This window comes from Drosophila montana, unplaced genomic scaffold, assembly GCF_035044405.1.
Source record: "Drosophila montana isolate Dmon_TW-CO22-7 unplaced genomic scaffold, ASM3504440v1 contig_1783_1, whole genome shotgun sequence".
NCBI lineage: Eukaryota > Metazoa > Arthropoda > Insecta > Diptera > Drosophilidae > Drosophila > Drosophila montana.
Window position 1 is genome coordinate 161,034 of NW_026996710.1, and position 27,301 is coordinate 188,334.

At 42.1% G+C, this 27,301-nt stretch overlaps 1 protein-coding gene across 1 annotated transcript in view; it reads left to right on the forward strand.

Annotated features, from left to right (window-relative positions):
* The window catches only part of dpr8 (defective proboscis extension response 8), a 267,234-nt gene that overhangs the window by 146,399 nt on the left and 93,534 nt on the right, over window positions 1–27,301 (forward strand). Inside the window, exon 3 of the mRNA XM_064700530.1 lies at window positions 6,547–6,674. Within this exon, the coding sequence (XP_064556600.1) occupies window positions 6,547–6,674 (128 nt within the window). The remainder of the gene's footprint in view (window positions 1–6,546; window positions 6,675–27,301) is intronic.

Sequence of the window (27,301 nt, forward strand, 5' to 3'; positions counted from 1 at the left end):
CATGCGAGCCTTTTTGAGAATCAAGGAGATTCAAAGCGTCTATGAAACTTTGTGAATTTTCTGCCTTTCCATCGAACTCAGGTATGAGTGATGAGGCTAATTTTAAAAATTCAACTACTGTTTGAGCCATGTTTATTTTGTTTAAATCTTCCAGTTTTTCGTCTGTCGTTGATTCTGCCAACAGTGACTTATCAAATGTTACCGGTGTATTAACACTGATGGTAGTAAAGCTTGAGATCATACTTTTATTTAAGTTTACCAGATTATCCCTTAGACGCTGTAAAACGTCTGAAGTTTGGACTCTGTGTAATCTTGTCAGTTTATTTTGCCACTCGGTAACTAGACTCCTGATTTCATTGTACTCATATGCAAGGATCCCAGTGTGTTTAATTATGGTGGGTCTCAAAACTGGTGCGCTTTTATTAAGGCACTTGTATGATTTATCAAAATTTTCCCTATGCCGCTTTATTTTTTTTTTCTACTATTTGGGGCCAGTCCATGTGAACTTCCCCTACTTAAATATTTGTCGGTGGCTCGACTCATGTATGCAGAAGATAAATCTTCAGAAGGACGTTTACTGAGGCTATTACAATGAGTATTGTTAGCAGTATGTTTGTTAACTGCACATGGGGAGTGGTGTCTACAACTTCTACCACGTTAACTACATTGGCAGTGTTATCATCTGCCTTTGATTGTTTTCCCCCCATCTTCCTATATAATGACTCTTGCTATTTTTTGATACTACCTATGCAGACGTACAAAGTCAATTGTTGTCGGCCCAAGAATCGGATGCTCGTCAATAATTGTTTTTATTCTGACGTAGGGTAAGGTCGACAAGATTATTCCACACTCTATTTTAGAACATGAATAGAGTGGACTTGTTACTGTGCCATATTTCTCTATATATTCGGATTCGAACTCATATACTGATATGAATTCTCTATGCCTTTGCAAAATTTGTATGGCTCGAATACAAAAGTCTGTATGGTCGTTGTATACTTTGTTAATTTTGGTCTTCAATCATGACTAATTTATGTACATAATTGTTGAAACACCTTATGAGGCAAACGGAGCATTTTTTTTTTTTTCAATTTTGGGAGTGCCAACACAAATACGAAATATATGTATCTAATTTTATCTACTTCTCTTTACATCCATAAATTTTCTTTAAATTTTTTCTAACGTTTGATGTATTATCTTTTGATATATTTGATATATTTTAAAATTTTGTTGAAAATGTAAGTTGATTTAAAATGTACCTATTGTAACCTACATGCAATTATATATTCGTTCTGTTAATGGAAAAAGTCGGTTAGTTGTACATACGATTGGCTTACAAGTTTTTCGTTATACAATTCTATGCCAATCATATGGTATTAGTATATAGCCTAGCAGAGGTTAGTAGTTTCCAAGTTGCACTTTGAGGGTGCTTCAACTTGTTTGTAAGAATTTAAACTAAAGGCAAAGTGGGGCATTCGCATTTCTGCAGCCCTTTTTGCGTTACTTCGCACCAGTGCGAAGTTGTTTATTTAACTCGTCTATACGCTCTTGGCAGCGTTGTCGGTCTTCCTCGTTGGTGTAAGTTTTCTGTAAATCCAGTTCCAGTCGTCTTTTTCGGAGAAGTTTTCTTATCCGTCCACCACGCTTCGTCTTCTTGGGTGGTTTCTTCAGTTGTCTTGCCCTGTACTCAGCTAATGTGAGTGGGCGGGGTCCATCGTTTGGATACACCTCTAAAGCCTCAGCCAGGCTCGGTGCATCCCTTTGCTCAACAGGAGCAGTATCCTCTAGGCTGACGGAATCCACTTTGTTGGTTTAAATGTAAACTTGATTTAAATTTGTTATATTCCTTTTTTTTTTTCTCTGCTGCAGTAGTCCGGGGCCTATGGGCTCAGGCGGTGCCGGTGCTGGTCATCGCACATGTCAATTCCATGGCAAAGTTTTATTTATTATTCCTTTTCCAGGGCAATGCGGCTGTTTTGGCGCTGTAGCACTGCGGGGTGAGATGGGCTGGGTGCCTTAGAGATGGTCTGCTTCTTCTCCTTGGCGGGCAATGGCCGGCGCACAACGAAGCGACGTTTATTTAATGTTTTTTTAAATTTAATATTTCTTACTTATTGTAGAAATAAGTTCCAATATAAACTCTTTTATTCATTGGATTTTCTGCTCCAATGCAAACTTTATTGTTTAGCTCTTTGTTTCTGAATGAATCTTACAATCTTTACTTACTACTTACCTAAGACCGCGCGAACTGCGCTGCCAGCGACGCCGGCAGCGGAGCGGTTATATTATATACTTATATTTGTAAGCAGCATTGAGAGCCGCGCTGAGAGAGAGTATGATATGTGCACTTATGTATTGTAGTGCGCAGCCGGCTTGCGTGGGAAACGCTGACGCTGCGTTGTTGCCTACACACATATATGTGTGGTCATATTACATATGTATGCACTTGAAATGTGCATATGTAAACACTGCAACAAAGTGTTACAGTGTGATAGTTTGATATATTTTGAGTACAGTGTGTACTCTATATGTGCGCATATCACAATATATTCTAGAAGCTACATGCCAAGTTTGGTGACTCTAGCTCTTATTATTTACCAAAATTGCTCAAAAAACGGGATTTCGATATTGATTTTTATCGATTACCTGGAAACGGGGAAAGTTATCGAATATCGGAATCAAATCACTGCGCGGGCACTAGGAGGACCTACAGCTTAAATTTCAAGTCTCTAGCTCTTATAGGCTCTGAGATCCTTGCGTTCATACATACGGACAGACGAACGGACGGACAGACAGACGGACATGGCTAGATTGACTCGGCTATTGATGCTGATCAAGAATATATATACTTTATGGGGTCGGAGATGCTTCCTTCATCCTGCATAAATTAGCACAAATACATTTTACCCTTTAACTCATTTTTAATGGGTTCATGGTATAAAAAACAAACATAACATTTGTTGCTCTTCTAAAGGAACGGGTGAGAATAATGTTCTTGGTTTATGTACTCGAGTTGCGCGACGTACACTTTGCTCCGTTCGCGTTGGTATTTCTATACGTGCTTATCTTCGTAAAGTTGGCGATCCCCGTGGTACTGAAATCAGTACATCTTGATTTAGTGAACTATTATTTTCAGCTGTGCGCGACGATTTCGGTTTTCTGAAGCTACAATTTTCGTCAGCTTGACTGCCCTGTCTTTTGCCGGTAGTTAAATCTGCTCCAATGCTGCATTCTCTTAGTCTCTGGTCTGCTATGGAAACAGCAGGCGGCGAATTTATAATTTTGCTGATGAGGTGTATTTTCTGGATTCTTTACCTGTTTGTTTTGTTGTTCTTCTTCCTCTTTCAACTGTGTGCCTTGGATCTGTTTGATATATTTTTTTTTTAGAATTTATTGTTGTGTCGAATTTCATAATGAAGGCTGCCCAAACGTCTCACAGTCTTTCCTCGTATCCACTGATCCATTCACGGGTTTCCAGAAATGAAGTAAACTACATCTTTAATCCCGAATTGGTGCCAAGTTTGCTAGCATTTTAAATGTGGTTTTGCTGATACCTTTTCCATGATGGTTTCTGGTCGCTGAAGATTCGCCAGTTGTGCTATGCGAGGCGTGTCTTTCGGTCCAATTGTCTTAGCGTTCGTTGCTGGGTGATACGGTGCCGATAACTTGTGATATTTGACGCTGACAGATGTGAGGTATTGATTGAATTTAGTCGAAGTGAAATTTGTCCCGTTATCGGACACTACCATGAGGCGGACGCCATACGTAGGAAAGAAGTCATTTAGTAATGCGCTTGTCGTGGTTGCCGTAATTGATTTGGTGACCATCACGTCCAACTTATTTGAGTATGCATCCGTAACAATCAAAAGCATGGCACCTTCAAATGGGACCGCGTATAGGGTATTCCAAATAGTGATCGGCGCATTTTGGAGGTCGATCCGCATGTTTTCCACAGAACTCGCAAGTTCTTGCCACATTCTCGGTGTCCCTTTCGATTCATGACCAGTAGAGCGTGTAATACCCTGCATTTTTACTATACTCAAGTGGGCCCTGTGAATATATCCGCTGTCTTCGGAATCGGATGCTCATCAATGATCATTTGAGAATTTACAGTAGGTTTATAGTTGCCAGTGATTCGTAAACCTCTCATTTCTGTCGTTAGCGCATGTTTAAGATGCCTATTCTGAGTAGTCAACTCGTTTATAGAAGTCCACAGCAATATTTGCGTCGATCTCTTTGACATAAGCAATACGCAAATGGTACATCTCTTGCGAAAATGGGCTTCGCGTCCGGCTTTAGGTGCACCTTAACAGTAGGTCATTTTTTACGATCCAGCTGCAGAGTCAAATATCGAATCGAATTTTGTTAGTAGTTGCTGTAGGTGTGCTCTCTTACTCTTAGCCAATCCCGCCACTTGTACTCCTATTGTTTTCACTGCACTTCCTTTTGTAGTGAACATGTCCAGATCTATGTAGTTGGTGTTAAAAGCATCTTTTGTACAGATTCCAGTAAAATCAGTTTCATTTGCAAATTAGTAGATCCTTTTTTGCCAACACAGTGTTCACAGTTCAGGTATCCTTCGACTACATAAAGATTTAGTTTACGTGTAGTCTTTCCATAAGTCACGTTGACAACTGCCCTGGATTACTAGAACATTTTCGGTCAGTTTTCTTTAATCGTATTGAATGTTTATTTATCCGAAGAGTCTTTTCATTCATTATGCTGCACGGAGCACCTGTGTGTAGTTCCATTGGTATTTACATTCCATCAGTCTTCATTGTTAAGATTTTTCTACCCACTGACTTGATGTCATTGGTATTCGATTATTGTATAAATTGTATCTCTTCCGGGTCGTCTGAATCTGTTGACTCGGAGATCAGTCTCTTATTGGACTTACTTACCTTGCATATATGCCCTACTTTACCACACACGTCGCATTTTTCCTTTTTGAATTTGCAATCTCTGCGCAAGTGTTGGCCTCCCTTAGCTCTAGCTTCCTTTCTTCAATCCGCATGAAGGCTTTTTCCTGATTGGCGAAAAACCCGGCTTGCGTCTAGACTCCGTATCTGCAGCTTGGTTGTCATTAACTGCTTTTGCTGATCGTGGTAACAGATTCCTGGAATTTGCAACCTCGTATGCGTCTGCAAATGTTGTTGGCTGTTTCACGATTACCTCATCGCAAGTGCTACGATTTTGCAGCCGAAAAGCATTTGCTCAATCAGCATTCTGAATAGAAACAATAACGAGCTAAAAGGAAAGAATTTCGCATCGAAGTGGCAAACCCTTTCATTATTTCATATTACTCGTCCATTCAAAAGGGAAGATATTTCGGAAAAATTGATTTTGTGGGCATTTTTGCTTGTGCGGACACATACACAAACATTTAAACGGTACCTAGACACAAAGAGAGCATTGAGAGCACTGAGAGTAAGTGCAAGCGAGATAAAAATAAACAGCGATGCCGTTCTATCGCACAAAACATATGGAAGAGAGTAAGCCAAAGTAGTTTCCTATAGTGTAAGCGAATAAAAAGACATCATATGTATATCTTACTCTTTTTTTGGACCATATGCACCGATTTTTTTTGCCCACTTTGCTTATACGGCATGTCCCATCTATATGTTCTTTGGTTAGTGGTCAAACTTAACAGAAACAAACTCGTACTGCGCGAGCACTAGGAGGCCCTACGTTTCAAATGTCAAGTCTCTAGCTCTATAAGTTCTTAGATCCTTGCGTTAATACATACGGACAGGCGGATATGGCCAGATCAAATCCGCTAGTGATGGTGAATAAGATATATATACTCGATGGGGTCGGAGGTTCTTTTTTCTGTCTGTACAACACATTTGCACAACCATTATTTGCAAAACTTCTTATACCCATTTTACCCATTTTCAATGTTTTAGACTATGTTATTAACCCAGATTTGAGTGACATATCTATATCTATCGTTTGTGAATTTTCAAATTCAATTCAGCACTGTTGGAATTTCTTAAATCGCTAAAACATGCATTTATTAACTTTGTAGAGCTGTTTGTCTGATTTCATAAAGATCTTTGAAAACAAATTTAATCGCGAAACTTCACACATCATATCTCTGACGCCCATTTATAGCAAGGAGAAGTGGATTTTCAGAAAAGTGTAAGCCCCGCACATGAATTTGAACAAAGATCTATGAAAATGATGTTGATATCGTACGGTAATCAAAATGTTTTACACAACCGTTTTTCGTGTTTTGTTAACTAAAGCTTTCTAGCTCTGAAGGTTTGGACTGTGCGTTGATCACTAATCAGTCAGGGCAAACAGTTTTATATATGAAGATATGTAAGAAAGAAAGTTAGACTGCTTGTAAGCTGTGTAGAGCTTGGTGCTTTGTACAGGGTGACAGGGGACTATGGGAGTCATTTACTTGTCTTTCAGTCGTATTTTGGAGAATTGTAAAGAGCACGGCCCGTGTGCGATATATGTAACGGTAGTGCTGGATCTGACGTGACTTTTTCACAGAGTAACGCTATGTTGTTTATCTTTATCTCTCCCCCAATGCAGAGCCTATCACGGAGGTTATTGGCGGCCCCGAGTTACACATCAATAAAGGTTCCACCATTAATTTAACTTGCATTGTAAGATTTGCACCGGAACCACCTCCAACCGTCATCTGGTCGCACAATCGGCAGGTAAGTCAATCCTCAGTCATATCCAGTTCCACTCAGTTTCTGGAAAAATGCACTGCAACTAGCATTGGTATCATTAACAATCATGTATTCGAGCAATACAAACGCAATTTGGATGTGATACACAGCATGCAAATGCTTATTATTCTGAATCACACAGCTACTTTGACCTTTGGGAAATTTTATTTCATGCAACGTTGACTTATAAGTTTTTTCTTCTCCAATACTCGAGTTACCTAAGAAGCTACAAATTACACATGCGTAATTTATTTGTAAATGTATCCTGTGCCCACTGAAACAAACCGGTCCGAGTATTATCCAAAGTCGATCTTGCCGGTAAGAAGCAAAAGGTGCACAAAATAAAATTCAAATATCTGGCTACAAGACCAACGAATCCGGGGAATTGGTTAATATCTCTTAAGTTATAAAAAGTAGATCCACCAAATTGGATATGTAGTTCTAGAATAGTATATACAGATCTATTATCCTTCATTTTATAGCTTTCGCCAACCCTCCGCAAGTAAATAGTTGGAGCTGCCCACAAATTAACGCCATAGTTTGCAAGTAATTTTTTATTTTATGAGAATATACGACAATTCTATAGCACAATAAGATCTAGTGCTGAAAATGTTTTCAAAATCGGTTATGAAACACAGAAATTATTAAAGAAAACATGTGATTTTATTGATACATGTTTGCGGCAGCTATCTCAATTGCAAGAATTTCTGTATACATGTACACCCACAAATTCATGCCCGTCTTCTTGAATTCTATAAGCTGCATTTTAATTCCGATTGTATTGTATTCTGTGCTGTGTGTATGTTCTAAGCATTCGCACAAATACATTTTACTTTTTATTATCCGTTTTGGGGTTCAGGGTATAAAAAGTTACTTCCCTGTTCTAGACTCGATCTCGCAACGCCATTCAACCTTACCACCGCCCCGCACTTCACAGCCATACCAAAAATTAGGTCTATATGAAATAAAACTGTACTAAAATAGCAGCACAATACAGTGCACGGTATACAATACAATCGTAATTGCAATAATAGTTATGTGTATGCATATATTTATGTATGTAAATGTATACAGAAATTCTTGCGTTACACGTTTTCTTTAATGACTTCTTAGTTTCTTTACCGATCTTGATGAATTTTCAGCAGTAGATCTTATTGTGCTATGGAATATTCGTATATTCTCAAAATATAATTGTTCGGTAGTTCGGTCGCGTTAGCCATTAAATAAAAGATAATTGATGTATAAAACTATAGAAGCTTCATGTCAAATTTGGCGACATTAGCTCTTAAAACATAAGAGATATGCCTAAAATAGGAATTTCGATATCGATTTTTATCGATTGCCACAATACTTACCACCGCTTCTACTCGACAGCCATACCAACAATTCATTTTCGATACATACACACAGCACAGAATACAATACAATCGCAATTGCAGCTTGCAGATTCAATAAGGACGGTCATGTACATGTATACATGCAATTGCGCTAGCTGCCGCAAACATATGCCAATATAAGCACACGTTCTTGACGAAATTTTCAACAGTGGTATTGTGCTAAAGAATATTCCTGTATTCTCATTGTCTTAGAGCTATGTGGAGAGGGTGGGGAGCTGGTGAATGCTATAAAATGAAAGATTCTTGATGTATGTAAGATAGCTGCTGATCCCCTCCGCGGTGTCAACGACCATGCAATGGCAGCAGCTGAAAGCTGACAAAACATAAGTAGCGGTCAGCATTGCGGCAGTCAGCGACAGTACTCGTGTTTATGGTAACCTGCTTTCTTGCACGAGACGCAAGCTCAGCGTTATTACTATCAGCGGCTTCCGGCAACACTAAGTAAGGGTCTTTGGTATTAAGTTTTTAAGTGACATTAATATCGTCCGTTTGTGCCCAAAAAATAACTAAAAACCGAACCTCCAATCGTCTTATTGTTGAGCCCTTCGGCCACCACCTACACCAAGGGGAAACAACTTATTTGGCGCCCAACGGAAAAGATTCCACGAGCTCAGGAAACTAGAAGCCAGGGTGACGTCGATATATTTGTGGATAAAATATAATAAGAACCAAACGAAAAATACATGTTAGTGGGCTGATCAGCCATATTAGTAATAATTGGTCTAGGAAGCAAAAGATCAGAAAATAAATTAAGAGGGCTTCATTTAGCGCCTTATTTGCGCGAGCGGGGCACTACGAGCAAGCCAGCAACAACCTGAGATTGGAGTTTATGCAACAGATAACCGAGGTAACAGGTAAGCTTATAACCACCCACATAACGCTGCCGGAATTTTGTGTGTATGAAGACAACTACTTAGACGCGGTCAAATGACTGCTAGAATTTGTTGGCCTACAAGAAACCTACGTATCATGGCGTATCTTCGCTAGACATCCAACTTGCCTTCGGCACTCGCCCTGGCCCAAGAAGTTGAATCAAATCATGCAAGCTAGGCTTTCGCGCCCATCTACGCCTGAAACTTAGTAGAAGAGTCCCACAAGCCAGAATATGGACAACACTATTTTATTTTTTTTTAACGCAGAGGGCACGTAGAGCGGCCGAACAGGCGGACACAAAACCCCAGCCCGCCTCATCAAAATACCGACGACAATCGGTGGCATTCAATAATTCCTGGAAATCGGGGAAACTTTTGGAAAAATCTAGCTGTTCAGAGCGGAAATGCAAAGGGTAGACCATTTATCACAAAGCCTCAAAACAATTAAAGCATGCGAAAAATCAGACATAGCAGCAGCCTCAGATATCGATAGCGGACCAGAGTAGGTAAACGATAGCGTAAATTGTTTATGGGTAAGTCCCTGCTATCGTTTATACAAAAAGGAGTAGCAGGGGTAACGATGAAGTTTCTGATCGACACGTGTGCGTCAGAAAACTACGTAAAGCCCTGCTAGCGGCTAAAAAACGTAACCCCTGTCGACAAACCTTTCACCGTGCATTCCATACACGCCTCTAACGGCATTAAAAAAACGTGTTTGTTGGTCTTTTAACACTTGACGGAATAATCGGTCCCAATCTCTTAACGCAGGTGGGAACAAAACTATGCCTAAATACAAACCGACCCCAAATTCAGACGATCTGAACCAATCCTCTATCACAGATGTACGCACGGTAACTTTACCAAGATTAACGAGTCAGACGCTCCGATTGCTGTAAGGGCTAGTTTCGAAAAGGTGTTAAAAGAAAGGCCAAATGCTTTTGCACACTCTAACGAGTCACTGCCATGAAACACATCGATCGTCGCCACTATCAAAACGACCAACGATGACCCAGTCGATATCAAACTGTACTCATATCCAATGGGCGTGGCAGATGTTGTAAACAAAATAGCTGCAGAACTCCTCGATAACGGCATTATTAGAAAATCAAGGTCCCCATACAATAACCCGAAAGGGGTAGTTGTTAAGAAGGGCACCGACAAGTTGAAGGAAAGGAAAAACGTCTCGTCGTCGACTTTAGGAAACTGATCGAACAAACAGAGGCTGACGGATACACCATGCCAAACACTCAATTATATTGGTCAATCTAGGTAAATCTAAGACTCCACAACGCTAGATCTGAAGTCCAGCTACCATCAGATTATTTTAGCGGAACGAGATAGACCAAAAAACATATTTTTCTGTTAATGGGGGTGCGAGTTTTTTAGGCTTCCTTTCGGATGGAACAATGCGGCCAGTATCTTCCTGCAAGCCATCGACGATGTTCTGCGCGAACAAATCTGCAGATCATGCTACCTTTACGCTGGCGACGTCTTCTCCCAAAATGAGATAGAACATTTCAAACATGTTGACTGATGCTAAAATGACTCCTAGAAGGAAACATGAAATGGGGCGAGGGAAGACGCAGTTTTTCGAGAAAAGCATTGAGTACCTTGGGCTTTTTGTAAGAGAGCGCAAAAACAGACCCTGGAATATTCAAAGCCATTATGTTGAATCGGAAAACTTTTACGCGATAGGGTCCTTCCTAGGACTGGCAAATAATTATAGGTGCTTTAATGCGATTTTATTAGCTTACAACAAATTTCGAGAGCAACAAGAAACGCATTTACAAACAACTTATTTATGCATCTTTTAAATTATTCGCTAAACGTATATATATAAACTTAAAAACCGTTTGCTTCCTTCTTTTTTAACAAATTTAATTGTTAAACCTTTTCGCACAAACATTTAAAATTTACTATCATTAACACACATGTATGTATACAAATTATTTAACAAAATAAACTAAAACGATAACAAAAATAAACAAAAGCAAAGTCCAACACAGGGTGACAAGAGTACCAGGTACTCGTTACACTTGGGTCGTGACACTAACCAAATAACATATAGACTGGTCAAACCGTATATTTGGTGGTGACAATCGTTTTTTTGCGGCTGGTCCAAAGTCGCCTTCGTTTTTGTTCGGGTTCGAGACATGCCCGCATGCTCTCACAGCAAAAGAGTAAGAATACATATGGCCTGTGTCGTGGAACGGCAACGCTGTCTTTTTACTCGCTCACTCTACAGGAAACTGTTTTGGCTTACTTTCATCCATATGATTTGTGCGATAGAACGGCATCGCTGTTTTTTATCTCGCTCCCTCTACAGGAAATTGCTTTGGCTTACTCTCAGTGCTCTTTCAATTTGTCTATGTACCGTTTTAATATTAGTGTGTGTATGTGTCCGCACAAGCAAAAATACCCACAAATTCAATTGTTCTCAAAAGTCGGTGGCATTTCTTCGCTTTTGAGGGGACGAGTAATATGAAATAATGAAAGGGTTTGCCAAGTCGATGCGAAATTCTTTCATTTTAGCTTGTTCTTGTTCGAAAGGGTACCTTAGCGTTGGCATGTGTGCATTGAAAAGTTTTTGGACTTGCTATTCACGCATACTTGCGTATTTTGTATATGAATTCTATTCATTCATCATTTCAAACCCTAAATCATAAAAAGAAGGGCGCGCGTCAGACGCGTGCCAATAATGATATTTTTAAATGTTGCGCCCATGATCAGCCCTTTCACACACATTTGTGTCTGTCAATTGTCACCACCAGATATACGGTTTGACCAGTCTATATGTTATTTGGTGAGTGGTCGTGACAAATTATTTGTCATCAAAAAATTATTGAAGTCACATCCACATCCGCATTGGACGACATTATTAAATTACATATATAATATTTATGTGTTTTTTTTTTCCATTTCCTTCATTTATTAATATAATTTTTTGTATTATTATATATTTGTGCATGCAATTTTTTCAATTAATATCAGTTGATTAATTAAAAAACAAACAAAAAATCTCCTTTTATTTGTTTTTCATTGTTTCCGTATGTCCTTGGTCTTTTTAAATATAAAAAAAAATATACATATATCTCTATATATAAAACTGTTTGTCCTGACTGACTGACTGACTGACTGACTGACTGACTGACTGACTGACTGACTGACTGACTGACTGACTGACTGACTGATTGGTGATCAACGCACAGCCCAAACCGTAAGAGCTAGGAAGCTGAAATTTTCACTGTAGTTACCTTATGTGATGTAGGTGCACGTTAAGACGGGGTTTCGGGAAATTCCACCCGCAAGTGTGGAAAAATCGCGAAAAACGTTTGTATGTAACTTTTTTGTTTACCATCCGATCGGCCTCAAACTTATTTTCAAACGATCTTTGTTCAAATTCATTTGAGGGGTGTTTCGCACTTTTCGGAAAATCCATTCCTCCTTGGTGGAAATGGAGGTCAAAGATTTGGTGGGTGACGTTTCGCGCTCAAATTCATTTCCAAGTGATCTATATGAAAATTCATTTGAGACGTGTTTTTCACTTTTCGCAGAAATCAAACTTCTTCGGGGGGAATGCGATTTAAAGATTTTTTGGGCGGCGTTTTAAGTTGTGTCCGATTTGCTTCAAACTTATTTTTAAAGCTCTTCATAAGAACTTAATAAGTACGTATTTCAGCGATTTGGAAAATTCCACACGCAACAGTGGTAAATTGGCGGAAAACGGTTGTATGAAAGTTTTTTGTTTACCATCCGATCGGCCCCAAATTCATATTTAAAGATCTATGTTTAAATTCATTTAAGGGGTGTTTCACACTTTTTGAAAAATCCATTCCTCCTTGGTGGAAATGGAGGTCAAAGATTTGGTGGGTGACGTTTCGCACTCAAATTCATTTCCAGAGATCTATTAGGAAAAATCATTTGAGACGTGTTTCACACTTTTCGCAGAATTCAAACTTCTTCGTGGTGGAATGCGATTTAAAGATTTTTTGTGCGAAGCTTTAAGTTGTGTCCGATTTGCTTCAAACTTATTTTCAAAGCTCTACAATAAGAACTTAATAAATACGTATTTCAGACGATTTGGAAAATTCCACCCGCAACAGTGGTAAATTGGCGGAAAACGGTTGTATGAAAGTTTTTTGTTTACCATCCGATCGGCCCCAAACTAATTTTCAAAGATCTATATTCAAATTCATTTGAGGGGTGTTTCACACTTTTTGAAAAATCCATCCCTCCTTGGTGCAAATAGAGGTCAAAGATTTGGTGGGTGACGTTTTGTGTTCAAATTTATTTCCAAAGATCTATATGACAAAATCATTAGAGACGTGTTTCACATTTCTCGCAAAATCTAAACTCCTTCGGGTGGAAAATGCGATTTCAAAGATTTTTTGTGGTGAAGTTTTAAGAGTTTTCCGATTTGCATAAAAGTTGTTTGATTCCCGTCAGATCAGTTTTAAAATCATTTTCAAAGCTTTTTTGATTTTATAACATACGTGCCACGGGCAAGGCCGGGTTATACCCGCTAGTATGTATATATAGACCCCTCATCCAAATTGGACCGATTCCAGCGTTCCAAATAATTTCATTTAAGCAATATAAAAAAAAATAATATGTTTTTATTTGTTTGTATTTGGGTTTTTTTATAAAAAAAAACACCTCATCCCAATTGGACCTATTCCAGCGTTCCAATTAATTTCATTTAAGCAATATTAACAAAATAAATATATTTTATTTGTTTTTTTGTTTGTATTTGGTTTCTTTTATAAAAAAAAAACGAGAAGGAAGGGCTATCTTCGGCACGCCGAAGATTTAATACCCTTGCAGACCCAACCTTTTCATAATGCTCATAGTGTTTTGCCCGTATCTAAGAAGCACAGGGAAAATAGTTAATGCCGAGTATGGCCCTAGAGCACTCCCGCATAAGTACTGTGAACTGGGATTGCTTTCTAGTTTATCTGTGCGCCTCCAAGCTACCCAAGCTTGCACTTTCGTTATGGGAACAGTCGTTGCACAACAAGGTTGACATCCCGATGTAAAACGACCTAAATTCGTTCTTTATGGAACGCTATCGCACTCTAGAGGCGATTGAGGGCATGAAGCCGAGCACAAGTGCACAGGTCCACTCCAGACCCGCTCGAAAGAAGCCCCAACCAAGAAAATTAACTCCTTTGAAGCCAAGGTAAGCGTTAAGGCTCAATCTTGCAAACTTTGCTCAAAAGAGAACCATCCAGTGCGCTTGTGCTCCCCTTTTCTGCAGATGTCTGTTGGTGACAGGTCCAACTTCATCAAACAGCAAAAACTCTGCCCGAACTGTTTCGCGAGAGGGCATCAACTTAAAGATTGCACGAGTCAACATAATTGCTTCACGTGCAAGGGTCGCCACAACACCCTCCTGCATCGTGGCAGCCCTCCTCCGCCCCCCTCTGTAACAACTCCCTCGCCACAAAGTAGCCACTAGCAATCCACTTCCACCTTCAATGTGCAGAGCTACTTTGCCACAAACACACAAGGTGTGCTCTAATCCTAAGTTAGTAAACACATTCAGAACGACCTTTTTACATGCATTTCGGCAATAAAGTTCTGGCATAGTAGGAACCCGGAGATAGAGATTTTCAACATGTATTCAGAAATTCCTGCAATTTGCGCTAGCTGCCAGCCAGCCAAAACACATTTTTTAAAATAACTTTTGTGTTGATTAACTGGTCTTGGTTAAATTTTCAGCAGTATATCGTATTGTACCTTAGAATATACGCGTATTCTCAAAATGACAATTGCATTAAAATTGTGCCTTTAATTGGTGGGCAATACCAATTGGAGTTTTTACTTGATTTATATCTATGTGGCGATAGCGGAGTGGTGGCAATAGCTATAAAATGAAAGATGATTGTTATATACTTCCTTTTCAAGAAGAGACCTGTCACGTTTTGTGACTCTAGCTTATAAAACCTGGAGATTTGCTTAAAAAACACGATTTCTATCTTGATATCAATTGATTACTTGGAAACGGGGTAAGTTATCGGAAACCAAATCGTACTGCGCGGGCACTAGGAAGACCTACGGTCCAAATTTCAAGTCTCCTGCTCTTACAGGTTCTGAGATCCTTTCGGTCACACGGGCGGACGGGCGGACGGACGGACAGACAGACGGAAATAGATAGATCGACTTGGCTGTTGATGCTGATCAAGAATATATAATTTTATATGGTCGGAAATGCTTCCCTCTGCCTGTTCCATACATTTGCACAAATACATTATACCCTTTTTACCCATTTTCAATGGGTCCAGGGTATAAAAATGACTAGGTTAGCAAACAAAGTTGTGATCAACAACAAGATTTGCGCTGTTGGTTCTTTCATGGTTCACGAGCGGATCACCGACGTTTTCCACTCTGATTACATTCCGATAGTAGATGCTTTATCTGTAAACCATAGGATGACGAGAAGTTAAGATTTCCAGATGAGCGCGTTAAGAATCGTGGTAGGGGTTCCAAAGGTTAGTGACTTAAAAAGATTAAAATAACTGAGCCCCAACTGACAAAGTTGAATTATAGACAGAATAAAATAAATTCACAGAAACAAGAGCTAACAAAATTTTCAAATTCGCCAACAGAGAATTAATAGATACTGGTCACCTGTTTGAAGTCCTATTAGGACGGAATAAAATGTTGATTACCGAGATCCATAATTTAATGTTCACTATCACTTTGGCTAAATCAGACATAATAAACCCGATCATTTTGTACCGAAAAATTTGAAAATTTGAATTTTGGTTGATCTGTCCTTTGTCACTAGCATTTAGTTCTTAAGTGACATTAATATCAGCCGGTTGTGCCCAATAAATAACTTACACCGTACCCCTTATCGTCTTACTGTTGAGCCCGTCGGCCAACACCTAAACCAAGGGGAAATCGTCCGTTTGAATCCCTTCACCGTCTGCTGCGCCACTCACCTAATACCAGCACCAAGAGGAAATAACATATTTTACGTAATATTCAAAAAGCTACATGTCAAGTTTGTTGGCTCTGAAAATATAAAAGATTTGCTCAAAAACAGAATTTCGTAATCGATTTTAAGTGATTGCTTGGAAACGGGACAAGCTATCGTATACCGGAAACATACGCACGAGTTACAAATTTCAAGTCTCTAAATGTTATAGGATCTAATATCCTTGCGATCAACATACTATGTTCATAATATGGATTTACACGGCAGTAGTATTCCCTGGTACGGATCGATGGTTTGTGGCCAAAATTATAACATTAAGATACTTAGGAGACTTCAAGCAGCCGCCTGTGCACATCACCGCCTGAAATCATGCGCCGCCGCAGCTCGGAATATCGCAATCCTGAAATTATTACCAATCGACCTTCACATCATGTCCATAGTAGGTCGCTTTAAGATTAAAAGCTGGCAACATACAGACTACACGAACCCAGAACTGTCTTCAAAAGGAAATAAAACACAAACTTTCCGCCAATGGAAAAATGGGAGCAAGATTTGGCTGTCGACATTCGTGAGCTTTTCGTCTACAGCGACGGGCCCAGGTTGCACTCAGAGAGTTTGAAGATACAATGGTTTTCCCATCTGCCAGTCTCTGCGACCGTATTCCAGGCTAAGGTCTATGTAATATTTAAAGCCAACAATCTCCTTATTGAACGGAAACTTAGAATCACAAAAGCATCAATCTACTCAGATAGCCAGGCGCCTATAAAATTCCTATCGTCCAACATAAACTTGTGTCCGACTGCAAGAGTGCACTCAACTCAGTCGGAGAAAACACTGGGCGGGTAAGGTTGGACCTTGGACAAAGTGATACCAGAAGAAAAGGAAAGTGTATATGTTGTCGTGCCAAGGATCAAAATTCGTAACCCCAGCAACAATCTCAGCATTACCCACAACACATACTAGAATGCAAAAACCATTATTAAAACATCACTGACAAAAGGAGGGAAAAAGCCAAAGAACCGCAGAACTAACGGGATACTGGCCGGTAGGCACGCTCACCGAAAATTTAGGAATCCTTCACAGCACAATATGCAGAAGTTAGAAGAATTTTTTATACCGTTGCAGAGGGTATTTTAATTTTGTCGTGAGATGTGTAACGCATAGAAGGAGACATCTCCGACCCCATAAAGTATATATATCCATGATCAGTATCAACTGCCGAGCCGATATAGCCATGTCCGTCTGTCCGGCTGTCCGTCTGTTTGTTTCTATGCGAACTTGTCTTTCAGTTTTAAACCTATCTTTATGAAACTTTGCAGAAGTGCCTCTTTCTGTTGCACGCAGTACATATGTCAAAAGCAGCTGGATCGGACCACTATATCATATATCTGCCATAGGAAAGATCGGTCGAAAAGTAGGCTCTTGTAGGAAAAACATTTTTGTTCATCAGGATATATTGATCAAACTCGTCATTTATTACTTTTACTATGCTCCTCATATATATGCAAAATCCTATATCATATAGCTGGTATAGGAACGATCGGTCGAAAATTAAGTTGTTGTATGGACGATTTGTTTGTTTTTCAAGATATCTTGACCAAACTCACCATTTATTTTGTTTTATTATGCTCCTCATATATATGCAAAATCCTATTAACATCGGACCACTATATCATATAGCTGCCATAGGAACGATCGGTCGAAAATTAAGTTGTTGTATGGAAAATTTGTTTGTTTTTCACGATATCTTGACCAAACTCGGCATTTATTTGGTTTACTATGCTCCCCATATATATGCAAAATTCTATTAAAATCGCACCACTATATCATATAACTGCCATAGGAACGATCGGTCGAAATTAAGTTGTTGTATGGGAAACTTTTCTGTTTTTACAAGACATCTTAACCATACTCGGTTAATTAACTGTCATTAACTATTTTCCCTGTGCTTCTAAGATACGGGCGCAGCACTATGAGCATTATAAAAAGGTTGGGTCTGCAAGGGTATTAAATCTTCGGTGTGCCGGAGATAGCCCTTCTTTCTGGTTTTTTTTTTGGGTTATCCAATTTATTTAAAATCTGTCATGCGTTGACAATCATTCAATTTTTTCGTGGGAATTTGACAGGGTGTGTTTCATTTGTAGTTAGTATTTTTCCTATGTTTATTATGACGATGCTTAACAAGTCGTTGGGTTGGATTCTCGGGAGGGGAGTGCGACTGGGTTAATCAATTTGGTCCAATGGAAGGTCCAGCGGGTGCACTCTCTGGAGTTATCTGGTGGAGTTGCTGTTGTCCAGCAGTCCAAATGCTAGGTTGTTGTTGTGTATGTGGAGCCTTCTCAGGTAGCTGGTGCTGCTTTTGGCAATTTTATCTCTGGCCCATGGGATCTAGAGAACGCTGTGGATGGAAGCGTTGTAGTGATACTTATGTGCACTAGAAACGATGCGCAGTGCCTTGTTTACAAATATCTGATTAGGTCTCCGGTTGCTTCGGCTGGCAGTTCCCCATAGTTGAATGCCGTGGGTCCAAATTGGTTTGATGATCGCCTTGTAGACAAGGGGCTTTGACCGAGTACTTAACTTGGTTTTGCGGCCGATGAGCCAGTAATAGGAGTTTAGTTTGTCCTCCGCCTGTTTCGTTTTCTTTAACAGCTGGGTTTTCCAAGTTAGCCCCCTGTTGAGAGTCATGCCGAGATATTTTGGTGTCGCCTCTTCTGGGATTATAGCTCCGCCTAGGTACACAGGTGTGCAGTTACCAGGCTTAAGTGAGAAAGTGATCGCTGTAAACTTGTCGTTGTTCACCATAATGTCCCATCTCCTTTGCCGTTCGTTAAGTGTGTCAAGTTGGCCCTGCAAGTCTTGAGAAGCCTCTTCAGGGGTTTTAGCAGTGGCGAGGAATGCCGTGTCATCGACTTATGTGGAAACTAGAAGGTTGTGGCTCTCAATAACGGGAAGGTCTGCAGTAAAGGTGTTACATAGCAGGGGGGCCAGCACGCTACCTTGGGGAACGCCTGCTCTAATGTCCTATATAGGTGAGACAGCTTCTCCTAATTTTTAAGTGCTGTTTTGTCTCTGGGGTTCCTTAAAAGAAACCAGACACGCCTGAGTCTCCGTTTCTCGTGGAGAAGTTCATCTGGGGGCTCCAAAGATGGATTTCCCTGTCTGTAATCTTAGGGCGATAACTGAGTCTTAGGGCCGTATAAGCCGCAGCGTTGTGGATTTTATTTGTTAACTAGTCAATGGCACTCTCAACGTCATGACAGGTGTCCAATACTGTGTTTGGGTTAGTGTTGCTTAGCTGCCAGTTTTGAAATGTAGCGGTGTCAGTAGCTTTGTATATCAGCTTTTTGTAAGCTGACTTCGTTGCTACCGGGGTGTTAATTTAGAGCATGACCGTGCTGTGGTCGGAAAACAGATCCTCTTCCGGTATCGTCTGGATCCTACCTGGATCCACTCCCCGGGATATGGCAAAGTCCAGCATGTCTAGCACCTTTTGGGGGTCGAAGCCCGGTATGTTGGTGCATCAGTGGAGTAGCAATTTAGATTTTTGGCCTGGATCTGCCTCTAAAGCGCTTGTCCCTTCGGGTTGTTTCTTCTGGAGCCCCACCAGGAATGTTTGGCGTTAAAGTCGCAGCCTACTACAAATCTGGGACCAAGGCTATGTACCAGCTGACCAATATCGTAATCTGTAGCATTATGCAATTATAAGGTCCCCCAGTAGAGTGTTGATTTTGATGAGTGCACATTGGACCCAATCCGTATGTGCGAGATTAATGTACTTTAGGTTATTCTTAATAAGAATTGCCGCTCCGCCTCTGGCTCATCCGTTGGGATGGTTGGCGTGAATGAGGTCATATCCTTTTGTGGAGAAGTACGACCTTGAGGAGAATTGCGTCTCGGATATGCGCAGCATATCAATTCGGTTGGTCTTACAATAATGCTCAACTTTGGGCCTGCTTAGTTCCCTGAATGCGGTTTGCCCACGTGAAACCGAAATATAAAATATTAAATTAAATTGTTTTCAACTATTTATTTTAACACACCCAGACCTCGAGCCAACCAACAAAACATTTTAAATATGGAAAGGTCGCCAAAACCAGACCTTTTTTTTTGCTTTCGACAGCAAACGACCTAGTAGCGCGAGCTGCTTTTAGTGTTGCTAGAAGAGGGTTTCAGGGTATCCCCGAGTCGAAAACTACCGACTAGAGCCTCTGACTTGTTTTATCCTGGTCCGATTGATAATGGGTAAAAAGGGTGTAATGATTTTGTACAAATGTATGTAACAGGCAGAAGGAAGCATCTCCGACCACTTTATATATATATATATTTATATATGTATATTCATTCTTGGTCACCATCAATAGTCGAGTCGATCAGGTCATGACTATCCGCCCGTCCATCCGTCAGTCTGTCCATATACTGAGGATATATAAATATTCTAAAACAATAAGATCAATTTAAAAAAAAATTCATCAAGATCGGTTAAGGATAACAAAAGTCATCAACGAAAACGTGTGCTTATATTGACAAGTGTTTTCGGCAGCTAGCAACAATTGCAAGAAATTCTTTATTTATGTTCACACACATTCATGCGCATATTTATTATATTATATAATTATTGCAATTGCGATTTAAGTGTCTATAGTGCTGTGCATATGTGCTACTATGTTAATTCTTTTTTATATCCTTGCAGAGGGTATTATAATTTTGTCGTCAAATGTGTTACGCATAGAAGGAGATATCTCCGACCCCAAAAAGTATATATATTCATGTTCAGTATCAACAGCCGAGTCGATATAGCCATGTCCGTCTGTCCAGCTGTCCGTCTGTCTGTTTCTATGCGAACTAGTCTATATATATATATAGTATATATATATGTATCAAGTATATTTCATTTTATAGCTACCACCACCTCCCCGCTTCTACCATATAGCCATAAATCAAGTAAAAACACCAAAAACACCACCTGGACAAGCCAACACAGGGGCAGTCGTCAAGCTGTACCTGAGTGGCGAAGTTGGGAACGAAACGCCTGTACCATGACGCCATCCCGAGAAACTGCCGCAATTCCTTACAATTTGTCGGGGCCCTCAGGTCACGTATCGCCTCCACCTTCTCTGGATCGGTACGTATTCCTTCCCCGCAAATGACATGTCCCAGATAGACAAACCTTTCTCTGAAGAAGCTGCATTTCTTTCTATTCAGCCTGCGATTGGCCGCCCTTAACCGGCGGAACACCTTCCTCAAATTCTCTATATGCTGTTCTTTTGTCGCCCCTATCACCACGATATCGTCTAAGTAGGCGAAAGCGTGCGGCTCCATCTCCGGCCCTATTACCGTGTCCAAATGGCATCACCCGCCATTGGAAAAGACCCTTCCCGGGGACTGTGAATGCCGTGCATTCCCGACTATCGGCTGCCATCGGTATCTGCCAGTATCCGTGCTTCAAATCCAACTGTTCTAAGATGTGGAAAATCCGGGGCATAGGATAAGCATCCGGAATGGAATGTGCATTGATTTGCCGGTAGTCTATGCACATGCTCCACTCGCCAGTCTTCTTCTTGACTAAGACGATTGGGGCGCTGTGCGGTCTACGCTACCGCTCGATGGCACCTGCCTAGATCAGCTCATATACCTGCTCGTCGATCACCCCCGGCATGGCCGGATTCTGCGAGTAGTACCTTCATTGTAATGGCATATCATCCTTTAGCCGGATCCTGTGATCCGCGATATGTGAGACCCCCTGCAGACCCTCGAAGAGAGCCAGTTCCAAGTCCAGTAACTCCCTTAGTTCCGAATCCATATCCGCCGGCCACTCTGCCCCCAGGGCTAGGTTCATCCTGTGTCTCGCCCTTTCCGTGCACCACCCCGACTCCGGATGGAGCTCCATGATTGCTCCACTCTGGCAGCTGCTCCCGATCCCCTGCGTCCGGGTCGACAGCAGTAGCTCCTACTCCCTCTGTTCAGTGGCATCTTTTCGCCGTGCTGCCTCTATGAACAGCGTAGATCTGCTGCTTCAGCTCTATACGTCGCATTTTGGGTACCTCGTGCGTTCGGTCCGAGCCCAAGTGACGCCCCTCTTTCGGTTTTTCTTCTTGTCCTTTTGCGTTGGTGGCCGAGCAAGCACTCCCCTGACATGTGAGGCCTTCTTTCGGCCTTTCTCTATTATGTTGCCGAGCAGGTGCTCCCTGGCATGGTTGTTCTTCCTTCGGTTCCTCTCTCATCCCAGGCCCCGCGGCCTGTGCCACCACCGTCTCTAGGACCAGTTCTGCCTTGCCGCAGTGCGATGTGGTGCCCATTGCACCCAAGAAATCGATCCCCAGGATGACGTGGTAAAGCATCGAGGGCTTTATTAGCATCGACATGCTGATCACCTGCCCCGCTAGGCCAACGTCTAACCACAATGCCTTCATGAAGCTGCGAGTGGCTCCAGTGTCGATTGTTGCAGGCATCATTCTGGCCCCTGGCCTGGGCGACGCCGATGCCCGTTCTCCGCCTCCGTGCGGCGACAATATTCCTGGCTACTCCTTCCCGGATTCCCACATACCAAACAGAACGCGACGTGTGCGTTGGGACACTCCTTGCCGAAGTGCCCCTCCTGTGCGTACGTACGACATGCTCGCAGCGGATCCTACCCGGTTCCGGCCTCTTGGCTTATCATCTGATGGGCAACTTCCGCAGGGGCCATAGCTGGCGGGGCGGGGACCCTTGTGTCCAAAACGGTCACTGCGGACCCGCTGAAAGTAGACCGGAATGGGTTGAGGTGTCCCCCCGTGGGCTGTACTGTCCTCCGCCATTCTGCGCTACTCGGACTCAGGGCCACCTGATTCACGGACTTGCTTCCCGGGTGTTCCGCCCTCTGCCTCATGACCGTCTCATACTCTACAGCCATCTGCGTCAGCTGGGACAAGGTGAAGAAATCTTATCGTCGCACGTAAAGCCTGTATTCGGGGACGGCATTCTCGTATATCCGGTGTAACTCCTGCACCGGCTCATATCGGGCATGGTGCATTAGAGCCCTCAGCTCTATCAGGTTTTCCTTGAATTCCTCCCCCACGTACTGCCAGCGGGACCAAACTTCGTCCTCAAGCCTTTCAAAATAGCTTGGAGGTAGGAAGAACTCCAAGAAACCCCTCCTAAACACTGACCATGGCACATCCCTGAGTCCACTACTCAAGAACCAACGAGCAGCCCTGTCGCAGAATATCTCGCTCATTGCCCTGGGCATACGATCGAGGGCGTTGCCATATGTGATGGCCCGCTCCTCTAGGTCTTCCAAGAACCCAAGGGGGTCGGAGCGGCCATCATACTTCATGCCCCACTTCCGAACTTGTTCCGGAACGCTTGCAAGGGGCCTTACCTCCGACTGAGGGTATGGCCTAGCATTGTATGGACAACTACCCGGTTCGGCAGGAGACCGTATTACCTCTGCGTTGATCATGGTCGCTCGGCGGTCGTCCTTTCCACCGAAAGCATGAGCCTCCTCCACACCCGAGACGGCTACGGTCGGGGTGGGCGCCTGCGAACGCCCGTACAATTGGGAGCTCCTAAGGTCAGGCTCCGACTTTTGACGTGGCCGTCCGCCAAAGTCGGGAGGGATGCCCCAGGATGGCGGCTCCAGGGTTTTAGCGTACTGAGATTCTAGCTCGGCAAGCCGAGCCCAAATCTCAGATGAATGGCCGCCATCCTGCACGTAGGTGGACAGCCGCTTACGCAGCTCCTCCACGCGCCCATCCTTTTCCAGCCCAAACTTCTGGGCGATCGCCACTAGCTCCTCTTCGCGCCGCTGATGAATTCAGCGTACGCCTACCCCCGGGTTTTGGAACTCACCTGCCTCCATCTTGAGTTTTCTTATTTTCTCTCACTTTCTCAGTAGTCGGCGTCGCTGTCTCTCGCCTTTCCTGCTTCAGGGGTTCCGTCGGCCTCTTTATTTATTTTTTTTTATGTTGGTGTCTTTGTCACTTTTATTCCTCTCTTGTTTATCCACTTCTGTTGTTTGTTGCTAATTGGTTCATTTCTCCCTTTTTTTTTTTCGTAATTCATTTTCTCTTTATTTTATTTTGATCACTTCCACAAAACAAAAAAAACAAAAAATAAGACCCAACAAAATGCACTTAATGTTCTTTTAAGTTTAGGCCATTCCTCACTTTGCCTTAGTCGTTATTATTTTCCTTTATCCTTTATTGTTTATTTATTATTATTTATATATTTTTATTTAAATTTTTATTTAATTTTTATTTATTTATTTTTATTTGTTTTTCTTTAATTTTTTCGGTTACTTCACAAAGAATAATATAAAAAAATAAATAATCCACATTTCACATTTTTCAGCGTCTATTAGACTTGTGAGGTGCTTGTCTGTTCTTGTTGTTCTCTTTGCTTCTATTCATTATTAAACGTACCCGTTCTCAACATTTTCGCCAACTGTTCTAACGAATTCAACTTTTCACCGCGCGTGAATTGAATTCGTCCCATTGTACAGTCGCTGTCGCGACGCCTTAACGGCCCTTCGACGCCGACGTCGACTGCGGCGCGCGTTTGTGCACCCATGTGCAAGCGTGGTCTCGACGTCGTCGTTATATTTTCGGCTCTCTGCTTTGCGTGCTAGATTTTGCACACATTTTCGTCGCCTAGATCTTGCAGGTGTTCATTTTTTTCTGGGTATGAGAAATGTTCGCTATGGTATACTCGACTATTTAATGCCCTAGTTTTATACCTTGCCCAGATACGAGGTATTATTTTCCCCTTATTCTAGGGGGTACCTACAATCCAGGGTATGCCCGACTAACAATACCCTGTATGCAACTTTTTTTTTTTGAAAACACTTATTTGGGCACGCTTGCGGGGCTTTAATCCGCCAACATCCCCGCCCCTTAACGCCTCTAGGTCCCCTAGGTTAGGGTGAACATCGGCTAATCTCGATGTAAGAACGAATAGGGCTATTGGGGAATAAAAAAATTAGCAATTTTCCTTGATTAATCACAATGTATGCACTTTTATTCACTTATTCATTTAATTTAATATCCTACTGGACTTCCTTAACTTACGGCCCTGCCGCACTGCTTGAAGCCCTAGCGCTCCGCTATACACTCTGCGTTTTTTTCACTCGCGATGCACGTTTACTCACACTGATAGTCGCTTCAAAGGTGCCAGCACGCTCGCAGGCGAGCCGTGCGCTTGCCTCGGCCGCTCAACTTCGCCGCGAGCTTTCGCAACTTCACCTCAGAGCTTTCGCTCTTCGCCGCCGAATTGAAGTTGCGCTCTCGAAGACGGTGTTGAGCAACCGATCGACAACGCACGGTTGCTGCGGCGGCCGGCGGTTAAATTCAAACCTAACTTACACCCTTGCTGGCTACGTGGCTTCTTGACCTTAATTATACACTTCAATACTTCGGCATCTTGTGTTAACCATTCTTATAACGAATACAATGCTTATATACTATACAATGCTTTTACCCTAAAACTATAATTATGAACTGTGGGGTGGCTTTTTTAGTGGCCGCCTCACAAGCGTTCACAAAAAGAAATAATTAACTTTATTTTACTTCTTGTGCTCAAATTTGTTTATATATTTGTTATAAGTTACAACAAGCAGGCAGACCCGAATTGGTCTGTGCTTATTATTTAAGAACAATAGTTTAACAATGGCAAGCGAACCCGAATTGGGTCGTGCCGATTTTGGCGAAGCGATAATTGCGGCAAAATTAATAAGTTTTGATAATGCAAGTGGATGATGCGTACATGCGTAAATGCACGAAGCGAACGAACTCAACTAGCGTCGACGCATAGCATCGAGGCCTTCGCAAAAGGTAATGTTAGGGCAATAAATGATTGTTACAGCGAAGAGCGCCAGCTTAATGTAAATAATCTTAGGATCGAAATTTTAGCAGTTGCTTCGCAGAGCAAGTATTACAAGATAAGCAGACGATGCTGCTCATATCATTGGCGAGGTCGCTCCAGCTGTCTTGGCTGCGTAGCCAGACATTCTCCCCCCGTTGGAAAACTTGGTCGTCAAATGAGTCCTTGATGGGCAGTAGGCATAGCTTGTTTGCAGCTCTCCTTGTCTCTCCTGTTGCGGTGCGCAAGATAGCTACGCGAGCGACTCCATCATTTCCCACGATTAGCTCCGTGACCCTCACCAGTGGCCACCTTGGAGGCGGCAGATTTTCATCCTTTACGAGAACTACGTCGTTGACATAAAGGCCTGGTTTCGGGGTACGCCATTTGGAGCGCTGCTAAAGCAGCGATAAATATTCTTCACGCCAGCGGGACAAAAACCGTTGTTGCAGGTGTGTTACGCGTTGCCAGCCATCCAGACGATTGAATTGAAGGTGCATCACGCCAGGCTCAACCAGGCGGGTCCACCAATCAAGAAATGAGCTGGAGTGAGCACATCTAGGTCTGCTGGAGTTAATTATCGATGCTATGTGGCAGACTAGGTTATGAAGTTCTTCAAAGTTAAAAATGATTCTTGCTGTCTTTAATGCTGCTTCCCAAAGGCCACCAAAATGCGGCGACCGAGGAGGAATCAATCAATCAATGGAGTCTGCCATGCAAAACTTGTGCACTGAGTTAATATGATTGCGACTGATGAAAAGACGCTTGAGTTCCAGAAACTCGTTCTTGGCGCCGACAAAGTTGGTAGCGTTATCCGACCATATCTGAGATGGCCTGCCTCGAGTCGATATAAACCTCTTGAGCGCATTCAAGAATGAAGCAGTCGACAGATCCTTGACCAGCTCCAGGTGAACTGCTTTAGTCGCGAAGCAGACGAAGACAGCCATGTAGCATTTGACTGGAGCTTTATTACGTACGTCTGGCTTATAGAAAAATGGTCCACAATAGTCAACGCCAGAGACTTCAAAGGCTCGACAAGCAGTCAAACGTTCTTTGGGAAGATCAGCCATTATATACTCTACTAATCGTGGCTTGGCACGAAAGCATCTCACACATTTGCCAACCACCTTGGATACGGTCTTCCTTCCACCATCGGCCAATACTGCAACCGAATATGAGCCAGAAGTGCCCGTGGACCAGCGTGTAAGTCCTGATTGTGAAACCTTGTAATGAGTGAATCTGTGATGGGATGGTGCCGCGGAAGAATTATTGGATGGCGAGCTTCGAAATCCAGCGAAGAGTTTTTCAGGCGCCCATCAACTCTAAGAATGCCGAACTCATCCAAAAAAGGGTTAAGTGATGCGATACAACTGGATGGCTTAACAGCTCTTCTCGATCGCAGTGATTTAATCTCTTCCCACAGGTGTGCTCTCTGGACGAGCCGCAGTAAGAGTTGGGTCCCATGTTGTATATCACACACTGTTAGTCCAGGATGCCTGCTTCTGTGTATGAATTTATAGATATATGCGAATATACGCTGCATTGTATCAAATGAGTTAGCGT